This window comes from Eptatretus burgeri, chromosome 9 (genome assembly GCF_056783735.1).
Source record: "Eptatretus burgeri isolate ZD-2024b chromosome 9, Ebu_testis_v1, whole genome shotgun sequence".
Classification (NCBI taxonomy): domain Eukaryota; kingdom Metazoa; phylum Chordata; class Myxini; order Myxiniformes; family Myxinidae; genus Eptatretus; species Eptatretus burgeri.
The window spans coordinates 60,913,604-60,926,640 of NC_140969.1; the positions used below are offsets into that span (position 1 = coordinate 60,913,604).

Consider the following 13,037-nt stretch of genomic DNA (forward strand, 5'->3'; position numbering starts at 1 on the left):
TTATTTTGCCTTCTTCTCTCTGAAGATGTCTTCTTGGAGAACCACGCCACTGTATCGCTATCAAAGCTTGAAGAGCGCTCACCAAGTGGCTTCACCACTCAAACAAGCACTCCAACACAATTGTTGATAAGGAACGGCTGGCTTGGCAAGTGTTTAGCCATCGTCAATTAGTCATTTCAATACGCACTCTGAGATGCCCTAAACGTCAAACAATGTCTGAATTGGACAAATGAGCACTTGTTAATTTTTTTCAGCAATCGGAACCGCTGTTGAGGTTAATTAAGAAGTGAAAAATTTGAAATTTGACTCTGATGACGAGATTGTTGTGGTTATCACATGTGCGGAAATGAAATAAATCCACGAATGCTGGTGTGTCTTCAGGCGTTCATAAGCATTGAATGTATCCAGGGATTCGGCGGAATGATGATGAGTCATTCGATGATGAGAGTGAAGAAAGTGAAAAAAAAAAAACGAAACATTATCGTTAAGAAACTGTTGCGGCCTGTTCCAAGTTAAAGCATCGTTGGTGAAAGCAGGCCAAAAAATGGCGAATTCAGACCCCAGTGAGGTGACCAAGGATAACACCTTGATAAAGGATAATTAAATCCAGCCGTTAATTATCTTCAAATGGGGTGTTTACATTTACCCAAACTTCCAATTTCCATTCATACACTACCTTGGAGTTCCCTTCGTATGCATGAAAAGTTTGGGACCGCTAGGTTTCATGGTTTTGGAGTTATGGAGGAGACGCACACTGACTGACTGACGTACACACACTGATATTTATTAGTACAGTATAGATACGAGGGCATGCTGAAAAGTAATGCCTCCTATTCTTCATCTCCAAAACAGGTAAAGATATAATATTCAAATGAGACAAACGTACAGATACTCGCATCGATCTTTATTCTACCGTGGTGCATATTTATTTCTCATCATAATCACCACTCTGGTCCACAAATTTCTGCCACAATGGCCTTGACATAACTGTCAGAAGAAAAATGTTCTTTGCGAAGGTGTGTTCCTCGAGTTTGGAGAAGAGATGCAAATGTGACGGAGCCAAGTCGGGGCTGGTGAACCTTTGTGGCCGTTCTCCATTGACCATCTCTTCGTCTCATTTCAGGATCGTAATAGTGCACCCAAGTCTCATCTCCAGTCAATCATCCCAACTCTCATATCAAGCACTGGACAACATCATGCTTACCCTCTGCTATCTTGACGAAGGCAGCATTGAGACGTCTCGTGTCGGAATCATGAAACATCGCACCCAGTGGTTGGAAGAAATAATGTGCAGACTGCACTTTGTTTTCTTTGGAATAGCTCTCCTGTTTTGGAGAAATAGAATTACTTTTCAACTCACCCTCGTAGTATGATTATCCTGTTTGTGATTCTGTGGAAATTAGCCCATCCTCACAAATGAGTTATTCACTAGTGACAGGAAATAAACAGTTTGCTATACAAGTAGAACAGCACTCGGTAGAGTGCATCCCGCTGCTAGGTCGAACAGTTCATGTTTTGTATCCCACTGATATGCCTGATGTGGATCCGGACCTGAACCAAAATTGAATCGTCTTGTTCTTGTCACCGGACCAACTCATCCACATCGTTTTGTCATAACTTGTCCATAACTTTTTGAGATATCGTTTTTGGCCCCATCTCTCAATTAGTGGGGCAACTTAGCTAAATATAGCATAACAATTGTGCATTTTGTGAGGAAAGCACCAAATCTGGCACACTAGTAGCCTATCATATTATGAACAGATTTGGATATTGGGCCACTTCTCAAATTCAGCCGCTAATGGCTGTGGCAGCCATTTTCCACTGCCATCAAAAATTTTGAGATGGCCCAATGTCCAAATCTGTTCATAATATGATAGGCTACTGGTGTGCCAAATTTGGTGCTTTCCTCACAAAATGCACAATTGTTATGCTAAGTTGCCCCACTAAATGGTGAAGAATCACCTTAAAATGATGTTATCCAGATCTTGACCAAAATCAAATCATTCCGGCCTTGTCACACACCCAACTTGTCCACAGAGTTTTGTCTGAATCCGTCCACAATTTTTTGAGATATTCTGCTCACAGACAGACAGACAAGGGTGAAAATATAAACTCCATCCAACTTCAGTGGAGGAGGTAACTCCATGCAGGTACCATGTACCTATGCAGCAGGTGTTTCTTGTTCACTTCTCAAGTTAATTCTTTGTCCTCTCTTGTTACCCTTAGATGATCTTCCTGAACTACAAGAGGCGAGGGATCATCGTCTACCCTCCACTAGTTTCCATTTGGACTCGTACATCTCGCACTATGAAAACCCTCTAAATGTAGCCGCAGAACGGTCATGGGATCCGGCGGACAAGAATGACTCGCACAAACTTCAATGGCCAACAGCAGGCGAGATCGAGTCATTGAGTGTCAACAACTGCTTAGCTGAGTTTGCAAATATTGCGACTGGACCCCAGAGCCCTCTCCTTCAGAACATGGAGAGTTGCAAGTAAGCTTAATGAAGGTGCAGCTTGTTTGAAATGTTATGTTAACTTCATGAATGAATTATTCGAGGAAATCCGCCCTCTATTTCTTTGTTCGATACAGGAAATCACAAAATGCTGTTAGATATTGGAAATTGTGAAATTGCAGAACTTTTTGTTTTTTTCGTTAAGAGATGTCTAGAGCTTGTTTAACTTGTGGGTATCCTGTGTTAAACAAATGATGTGATAGCAAAGTCTGTAAGCCGCAGGAATAATCCTGTTTTGTTTGGTTGGAGGACAAGATCAACGTGTATGGTGGTTTGGGCTGAGGGGATTTGATACCTGTTCGGTTCGACACTCAAAATTCAAATCGTGTGCCTCGATCAACATATCAGAAAATGTCACAATATCTATCCAGGCATCACTCTTGAACCTTCTGCCTTACGTGGAGCTGACAATTTGCGATCCGTGTATTAATTGATGGAGGTGCTTTGTAGTGATGGGGGTTCAAGGAAGGAAGATGCAAAAAAAACTTTCAGCCATTTCTGATGCATCAAATGTGATGTTTAATTAATAAAGAGATGTTTATGTTAAGTTGGATCCATCAAATTCCTTGTAAGAATGGGAGGGAGTAGTGGGAGTGTATATGGTATATAAATAAACTGATAGATTATGGTAAAAGCCGAGTGTTAAAGACAAACAAACATGATAGCTTCTTAATTGCAGAATCAATACTCAAGTGAAAGAAACAAAAATATTTCTGGATGGGGGAATACGAAAATTATATGGTTGATATTTTTATCACCAATGGTGCTTCATACTCGTGCAATTTATTCTTTTTATGTTTTTATTTTTTATTTTTTTTTGTCTATCTTGTCAAGGCTCATATGAGAGTTAGCACACAATGCACAGCAAGTGGGGCATGAGAGAAGAGGGGCGGGAGTGGGAAGGACAAAACAGTGGGGAACAGACATATTAGGAGATTTGTGGAAGGGAGAGGGATGGGGCGGGGAACACGGGGAATACAAGATGAACATTACAGGGACTTTCGGGAAGGAAAGCAGGGAATTTGAAGGTGGTGGGTTTGGGGTGGATTAACAGGGGTTGAAAAGATCGAGGATTTGGTTGGGGGAAGATAAGAGGTGGTGGTGAACAGCTGTTTTGAAGGCCTGGAGGGAAGAAAGGGATTGAACAGAGTGAGAGAGTTCATTCCAAAGGCGGGAAAAAAGAGGAATGAAAGAGTGAAGGTGAGCAGTGATTCGTGATTTTGGTAGTTTTACCAGAAGGGGGTTGTTGGCGGACTTTGAGCGCCCTGCGGAAATATAGTGGGGACAAATGGCAGACAGAGCAGGTGGGGCGAGACCGGAGAGGAGACGGTAGAAGGCAGAAAGACCATCGACCGACCTGTGGTGAGAGAGTGAGAGGCCCAAAGACTCATCCTCATCGCAGGAGATGCCAATGATCCTAAATGCCTTGGTTTCCACAGCGTGAAGCCGAGAAAGGTGGGAGGCAGGAGCACCAACCTAGAGGGGAGAGCAGTGCTCCATCAGGCTGCGGACAAAAGGTTTGTATGTTTTCAAGAGCGAAGGTGGGCCGAGGAAGGACTTTGCACGACGGAGGATTCCCAGTCCGCGACTGGCTTTGGAGGCCAGGTTGGAAATATGGCTTTCCCAGGAAAGATCATGGCAAATAGTGAGACCCAGAAGCTTGAACGAAAGGACTTCTTCCAGAGGATTGTTGAGAAAGTAGATGGGGCGGGGGGGGGTCCAAACGGTCCTTTCAGAGACATATTGAGAATGAGATTTGTCTGGATTGAAAGACATGTTCCACTTGCTGGACCAGCTTGGATTTCATCCAGATCTGTAGAGAATGATGAGGCCCCTGCTTGCTGGTCTGAGGGATGACAGATGGTACGGCAGAGCGTGGAGTCATCAGCAAAGAGATAAAGAGGATTTTCCAGTTGGAGAATTACCGTAAATTAGCAAATTGCTAGAATTGCCATAAATCCACACCTCTCTTGAATGTGCACCATTCCCACACTGGTGCAACCCCTGACCCCCCCCCTCCATCACACTCAAATGTAAAAATGGATGGTCCCAAATTGTAGCCAAAAATTACATTCTTGATCCTAATCCGACAATAAATTTGTACAATCAAATGCAATAATGTTCATGGGCATCATGCTGATCATTAGCGTTTGAAACCAAACGTTTTGGATATTTAATAATGCATTATCCTCGTCTCATTCGAACCTTTCACTCACAATGTCGCACCATCCTTTGTGGAATTTGTATACTTTTTACAATAGAGGTATTTGGAAATATAACCTGCCATGTCCTATTTCTCTTTCTGGTGATCTTTCTCAAATGGTAGAGCAATGAATCTGAAATATGAACCACCTTTCATTTCAATATGGCACGTACTGTTTTGTCCTAGATGGCTGACATACCCGACACACCTTACAGTGACGAGTCAGAACCTGCATTCATATGCAAGGCCTCCTCCAGGTCCACTGCCTCAACCCGATTGTTCACCCCCTTTGCTCCCTTTCATTAAGGTATTACTTGAATGACTTGGTTTTTTATTTCACATCAATGTGGTGAATAATATTTAGAAATCTCTTCTTTTTTTTTTTTTCTTCTTTCTTCCACATCTTTTGTTGCCAAAATTATTTTTTAATGATTATTTTTAAACAATGCATTTGTTTATATTGTTCTGGTTGTTGGATTTGGACCAGGGTCCTGATCCTAATCCAGAATTTTACACCCCAGTGAGGTAACCTAGGACGTGCCTTAAGACTCCATTGAGAGCAAGGTGGCCGAGGATGCGCCTGATAAAGGATATAATTAAATAAGGCTGTTAATTATCTTCAAAAGGGGTGTTTTAATTAACTTGAACACTCAATTTTCATTCTTGCACTTCCTTGGAGTTTTCTTAGTTTGCATTCAAAGTTTCAGGCTGTTAGGTTTCATGGTTTGGGAGTTATGGAGGAGACGCATTCATGCCCTGACTGACACACTGACATTCATTCTTGGAGATATTCATGTTGCAACCGGATGTACTGTAATTTATAGACGTCATCAAGTTCTATATTTTCTAGACTTATGCACGTTCTTAGAGTACATACTTTATAGATGCACTCACGTTATTAATACATACACGTACACACTTTATAGATGTATTCATATTCTTAATAGTACGTACTTTATACACATACTCGCATTCTAATTGCAGACTTCATCTGGAGGTACTTGGTTGAAACAAAGATAATGTGAAGTACTGGCTCCCACCAGGTGGTGTTTGTGCCCTACATTAGCTTAGCAATGTGTGGACAGACAGATAGACAAGGCTTCAGGCAGAAACCTGACAGGAATGACAAAAATCATGCATAGGACGTCACTGTCATCTTGACCTTTGACATACAGTATATGTAGTCAAAAAGCGTTGGCAGCCTCACTTTTGTCCTTCGGAATGCTCTAGTAAAGTTTGACGAAGATAGCTTAAAGTGTTCATGACTTGTCGCACTCACAGTGCCGAGCCGAGCCGATCCGATTCGAACCGAGCTTTGCTGCTTTATAAACAAACGAGACAGACCGACATATAATGAAAATGTTCAATTTCCAAATACAATTAAAGAAACAAGTAAGAAAAACATATTTTTTTATGCAAAAGGGTGTAGGGATGTTCCTCCACAAATTATCTAAACAAGGTCGGGATGAGGGATGGTCACAAGAAATGATGATGTGAAACCGTATCTACATCATTCTTGGAATATTGGCAATCCCTCAAAAGGACACTAACTGCGTGTGAAAATAGTGTAATATAACAACACACACACACACACACACACACACACACACACACACACACACACACACACACACACACACACACACACACACACACACACACACACACACACACACACACACACACACACACACACACACACACACACACACACTGACATTTATTATTATAGAAAATGGTACATATTTACTAGTGGGTTATGCTTACACATTGTAAGGAATAACGAATATTGTGGTCACTTACTGACTTGTGAACCAATAACACGACACACACACACGCACACACACGCACACACACACACACACATTGACATTTATTATTATAGAAAATGGTACATATTTACTCGTGGGGTATGCTTACACATTGTAAGAAATAACGAATATTGTGGTCACTTACTGACTCGTGAACCAATAACACGACACACGCACACACACACGCACACGCACACACACACACACACACACATTGACATTTATTATTATAGAAAATGGTACATATTTACTCGTGGGGTATGCTTACACATTGTAAGAAATAACGAATATTGTGGTCACTTACTGACTCGTAAACCAATAACACGACACACGCACACGCACACGCACACGCACACACACACACACGCACACGCACACGCACACATTGACATTTATTATTATAGAAAATGGTACATATTTACTCGTGGGGTATGCTTACACATTGTAAGGAATAACGAATATTGTGGTCACTTACTGACTCGTGAACCAATAACACGACGCACGCAGACACACACACACACACACACACACACACACACACACACACACACACACACACACACACACACACACACACACTGACATTTATTATTATAGAAAATGGTACATATTTACTCGTGGGGTATGCTTACACATTGTAAGGAATAACGAATATTGTGGTCACTTACTGACTCGTGAACCAACAACACGACACGCGTGCGCGCACACACACACACACACACATTGACATTTATTATTATAGAAAATGGTACATATTTACTCGTGGGGTATGCTTACACATTGTAAGGAATAACGAATATTGTGGTCACTTACTGACTCGTGAACCAATAACACGACACGCACACGCACACGCACACGCACACGCACACACACACACACACACACACATTGACATTTATTATTATAGAAAATGGTACATATTTACTCGTGGGGTATGCTTACACATTGTAAGGAATAACGAATATTGTGGTTACTTACTGACTCGTGAACCAACAACACGACACACACACACACACACACACACACACACACACACACACACACACACACACACACTGACATTTATTAATAGAGAAAAATGTACTTATTGTTACGAATTCGCGTCCGCCGGCACGCGATCGGCCGCTTTCCACTAATAGCAACCGCGTCGCCCACCAGACGGACAATTCAGTCATGACCTTCCGGTGCTAACGCCGGAACCCTGTCACGGGTGGGTCTTCAACCCCACCACGGCCGTGCCAATTGTCTACCCGCGCAAGATAGGGTCACTCGCCGAATTCGATATACCTAATTACCTGCGCGGGGAGCCGACCGGGCAGCCGTACCTCGACGCAGGTCGGCTTGGGACACGAACCGTTTAAGCGGTCCGTTCCGTTCTGCAGCGATAACCGAGCGGGTATTATCGCCGACCTCGCCGGATCCGATTCTATTTAACGGGTGTTTGAAACCCCACTATTTATTCCGCAATGCAAGATGGCATTTTCAATAGGGGAAAGAGGACTCAACGAACGGGATACATTCAAACAAGCTAGTACATTTATTTTACATGTACAACACACGCAAGGAATCATGCACGTATGTACAAGCAAGGCAAATAGAAAGCAATACAACCGAATATGAGCAAGGATCAATGTACAGGCACAGTTACTTAGACAGGTCAACTTAATAGACACGGCTCCACAGCATGCACTCAAAAACAAAGGAAAAGACCCCCTCATAGACATGGAGGTAGACGGGGGTCCGTGGACCTTTATGTCCGTGAGCCTTGGCTGACCGAATAGGCCCACGAGACCGATGCAGGTTACCTGCCCACCCCCCCTCGGTGGTCGGCGAGTCGTGACGTCCCGTCCCCGCGGCAGTTAGCGTGGCCGCGCCTGATTCCGTGCCTCCCGCGTGGTCGGCAAGCTCTCTCCGGCGCTCCTTGCCCAGACGTGCAGGTTCGCACCACACAGCCGCAGAGCTGCGCCTTCAGTCCACGTCTCCGCATCTCCGATGCACAGGTCGCTCCACCGGACCACCAAAGACAAGCGAGTCATGAACCACGAAGAGCGGGGAGGCGAGTGAACCACGAGCAGAGAAAGCAACGAGAGCCTGGACCACAGGGAGACCGCTCGAGCCTCGCGTGCCGTCCGCCTTAAATAACACGGGGCTCCGCCCTTCGCCCCACCCCGTTTTTGGCTCCACCTTCCTTCCAGTAGCTTCTCCCAAAGGGGCGTTCCTCGACTCCTACCGCGTCACACCGCGCATCCACCAATTGGAAGCGAGCTGCCTCACCCCTTCTCGTGCTAGCCGCTGAGAAGAAAGGGCGCGAAAACCCGCGCACTAGCGCAGGTTTCCTTGTTGTTCTTCACTCCGCGTGCTCGGATCCCCTTTTTGATTCAACGAAAAGGGTCGTAGCGTGATCTGTCGTTTCCAAATAACAATAGAAAAAGAAAAACCTACCTCAAAGGGTCACAGCCCAATTAACATGAAGAATCCCCTCTAAACAACGGTGGGGAAACCTATCTGAACACTCACTTACTGGGATAACTGATCTTAGGAACCTTTATGGTGTTCTGTGAATTTCCACAGCCGTAACAATATTTACTAGTGGGGTATGCTTACACATTGTAAGGAATAACGAACCATGCTTCCCCATTGTCTCAGGTCGCTTACCTGCAGTGAGCACAATGCTGCACTGATTTTTGGATATTTTCATATACGGACACTTTCCAACGGTTGTGTGATTATTTTTTTTTAATCCTTATTATTTTTTTTGTTCCCCGGTGTGATTCTGTGATTTTTTATTTTTTTTTGATGTCAGTCGGTTTGCAAAATTTTCTCTTTCTCCGTCATCCGGACGGTACCAAACATTAATATCAGTCAGTCAGTGAGTGGTTAGAATGAGATTTATATGTGGATGTCTGATTAAATAAAAATAATAATAATAATAATAATGAAAATACCATTCGATACCACAGTAGCAAAGAAGATACGATTATACAAGTCGATAAAATACTTGTAGTTTTGATAAAATACTTGTATACATCTACCTTAGTTATGAACTGGAGTAACAAGCAAAAAGTATTTCATGAAAATGGATTTTAAAATACACAATGAACTGCTCACTTGTCAGGATTTGGACGTGGAGGTTGAGTCTGAAGCTTGTTTGCTGGACCATTCACCTTGTGAAGAAGATAAACCAAGTTGGTCGCAGTCCTGGCCTCCCACAGTGTGGCACTGCTTTCTCAGTGGTGAGTTTCTCACACATCAGGCTTTGCTTGCAGGGCGGGTATATGCATGCAATCTTGAGAGCATTCTATTTTTAACCTTGGTGGTTCTGGTGTGGTGTTGGTCAAGATTTAGACGTAGACCGTGCAACAAAAATACATTTCAATAATTTCCTGCCTGTACCAACTTGTTTGCTCTTTCATAAAATGAAAAAGGCATCATTGCAAAGTTGGGGATATTGAAATTTGAATGACCGACCATGAAGGGTGTTGAAAGTTTAATAAATCGCCATACGAAACAAACAAGCAAAATCTTCAATCACAGAAACTGGTCAAATGTCGAAGAGGAAATGAACATCAGGCTTTTATTCACGAGCGAACCAAGATGGACTTTCAGCTGAGTCGCTCAATTCCACCATTATGATGATTAATTACTCGTGTAAAAATATCCAGCAAATGGGATTATCCCCCAATAAAACTGCACAATGTTTACTGTATGCCATCAAGGGCAACTGTTGGCTTATGTTGAAACAATATCAATCAACCTGCCTTTTCAACAAAAATGGTCACTCGTTGAAGGAGGATGATCAAATGATGCAGGCTCTTCCTTCAGTTGCTGTGTTTGCACTTATTGGGTCTTGAAGTTGGGTGTTGGGATGAATTAAAACTTGGGGAAATTTATTTTGCAAAGTATGGAGGAATGACATCATCTATGTTGAATGACATCATGTAACTTACCTAGTTTCCAATTTCTGCATCATTTTCACCAAGTCTCTCATATCAATAGCAATATAATAAATGTAATATTGTGTTGGCATGAAAACTGCTCAAATATTTTGTAGGGTTTTTGGACAAGTAGTGCCCCCAATTTTTAATTGTCACAGAGATTCTTAGACCCATTGGAGGACTAAACCATTGTTTAGAAAGGTGTGTGTGTGTGTGTGTGTGTGTGTGTGTGTGTGTGTGTGTGTGTGTGTGTGTGTGTGTGTGTGTGTGTGTGTGTGTGTGTGTGTGTGTGTGTGTGTGTGTCTCTCTATATATATATATATCTATACAAGTCACGGGGGTGGCCGGCCAGCCCAGGTAAACCACCTAACCCAAATTGTGGTACCGGGCGGTTAACACCACCAGCCCCTGGGACGGTCGAGCAGTCTTTATCAATAGGAGGTGGACACGTTGATCCTCCGAGATTTTAACACGTGCTGGAAGGGCATGGGGTAATGGCGGACGGGCAGAGGAGTACAGGGAATGAAAAGGATGCACAGGGGGTTTATCCTCGAACCCCACTACAAATACACAAATGCACGATTCATATAATTTCTTCAAAATGAACACATTTAATGAAAATTATACAATATCTACAAAGGACAATAATTCAAAAGGTAATGATAATAATATGAAATAAATAAATCCTACAGTCGAGGCACCTCTCACACAGACTCAAATACAGACAATGGGGAAACAAAATAAAAAGAAAACCCTTCCTTTCCACTATTCTTGTACTTAGCTTGGCGCAGAGCTGGTCCCTGTGGAACTTGGAATGGAGGCGCTTCAATTTGCATGTGCAGACACGTGCAAAATGGTGCTTCTCTTGAAGCAGGACAAACGTGCGCCAGGCAATCCGCGAGCGGCACTCCACACCAAGGCTCAGAGCCCCAGTATAACGGCTTCGTGGGTTCCGATCGTCCTCACCAACTCAACCAAGAGCTAAAGGCCAACGTCTTGCTTCACCATGTGAACCAAATCACCTAAACACGAATACAATGGCCATCTCATCCTCCTCGGCGTGTGCTCACCCACCTCTCAGAACAATGCGTCTCGTGCCTCCGCTCTGATCACGGCACTCCAAAAATGCGCAAGCCGTGAACTCCCACCTCGGATTCTCTTCCGAATCAACTCTGCCGCTCCCCACACTGACCTCGTGCGTCCCTCACGCTGACCTCGTGTGTACGTTCTGCCAATCTCTCGTCCTATACAGTCGGAAGCCTCCCACAATGTGCAAGCCAACCTTCCTCTTTTATCGCTCCGATATATCCTCCATCTCCGGGGCGTGGCCTGCTCGCATGAAACCCAGGAAGGCGGGGCTTCTGCCCGCTCAGCTTACCTGCTTGTTCCTCCTCATGGTTTTGGTTATAAAGACATAGGTAAAGGTCACAGAGGGGTGATTACATAGTACTGAGGAAGCTTATTCTTAAACCCGAGCTAATCAACACGACCCCACTTCCTCGTGTGGTGACACGTAACACTTAACCTCGCAGGTTCCTCACTTAGTTCCAACGAGATGCTTCCTACACGTCCACGGACCAAGCAACTCTACACAATGCTATATTCCCTATTAAATTCTTCCAACTACCCCCACAACCATAACAATATATTCTTCCTGCACTCCAAATTTCCGAAATTTCCAAGCTGTATCTCGTAGCCGGCTCCGATTTTTGGAATGAAATTTTGCATCAATAATGGGAAGAGAAACTATGCTGCGTTTACGTAAAAAATTTTGACCTTGACCTAATTTTTAAGGTCGTGACGTAATGACAGCCATTTTAACATTTTTCATCATAACTTTACTGAAGTTTGTCCAATCAGAACTAAATTACCCTCTCTAGTTGGTCTAGATCTAGAGCAAGGTGCATTTCCGCTTAATTTGCATTTTACCCCTCTGAGTTAAAGGTCAAGGTCAAATGGCCATCTGAAAAAAAATAGGCATCTTTTTTTTGTCATCACTCAATTTTGCCATTGCAGAATCTCAAAGACTGCTTGGCTTTCCAAGATGTTCTTGCATCATATAGTGTACCTGCACTCAAGTTGTGCACCTGATATTTGAGACAGCTTTTTTCAGATTCTGACCTAATTAACAAAAATCACTTTTTTTGATCATAACTTGAATAATTTTCCTCCGATTTTCACGATGTTGAGTTTTATGTATAGATTGTAGATGGGGGCACATTTTGGTAATTTACACTATCCTTAAATGTTTAAGGTCAAGGTCATATGGCAAACCAAACAAGATATGCCATCATTGGATTCTTGGCCAAGGGTAAGTCGCGGGCGGTTGCCAAGAGTAAGCCGGGGAAGGCTTGTCCTTGCCGATCGTGTTGTGATTGCAAATATCTGGTGTAATTATGCCCTTACATGAACACAAACAACATGGATAAACACTATAAAAGGAGTCATTCGTGGCTGGACTTAGATACACTTGCCGCACTATATATATATATATATATATATATATATATATATATATATATATATATATATATATATATATATATATATATATATATATATATATATATATA

At 42.9% G+C, this 13,037-nt stretch overlaps 1 protein-coding gene across 7 annotated transcripts in view; it reads left to right on the forward strand.

Moving 5' to 3' along the window:
• The window catches only part of LOC147020189 (HMG box-containing protein 1-like), a 111,506-nt gene that overhangs the window by 26,026 nt on the left and 72,443 nt on the right, over positions 1 to 13,037 (forward strand). For all 7 annotated transcript variants that reach the window (XR_015061690.1, XR_015061691.1, XM_085895308.1 and 4 more), the window contains 3 exons: positions 2,227 to 2,494; positions 4,905 to 5,025; positions 9,645 to 9,762. Coding sequence is in view for 5 of the 7 variants with exons in the window: in XM_085895308.1 (XP_085751434.1) it covers positions 2,227 to 2,494; positions 4,905 to 5,025; positions 9,645 to 9,762 (507 nt within the window). In the remaining 2 variants the exon portion in view is untranslated. The remainder of the gene's footprint in view (positions 1 to 2,226; positions 2,495 to 4,904; positions 5,026 to 9,644; positions 9,763 to 13,037) is intronic.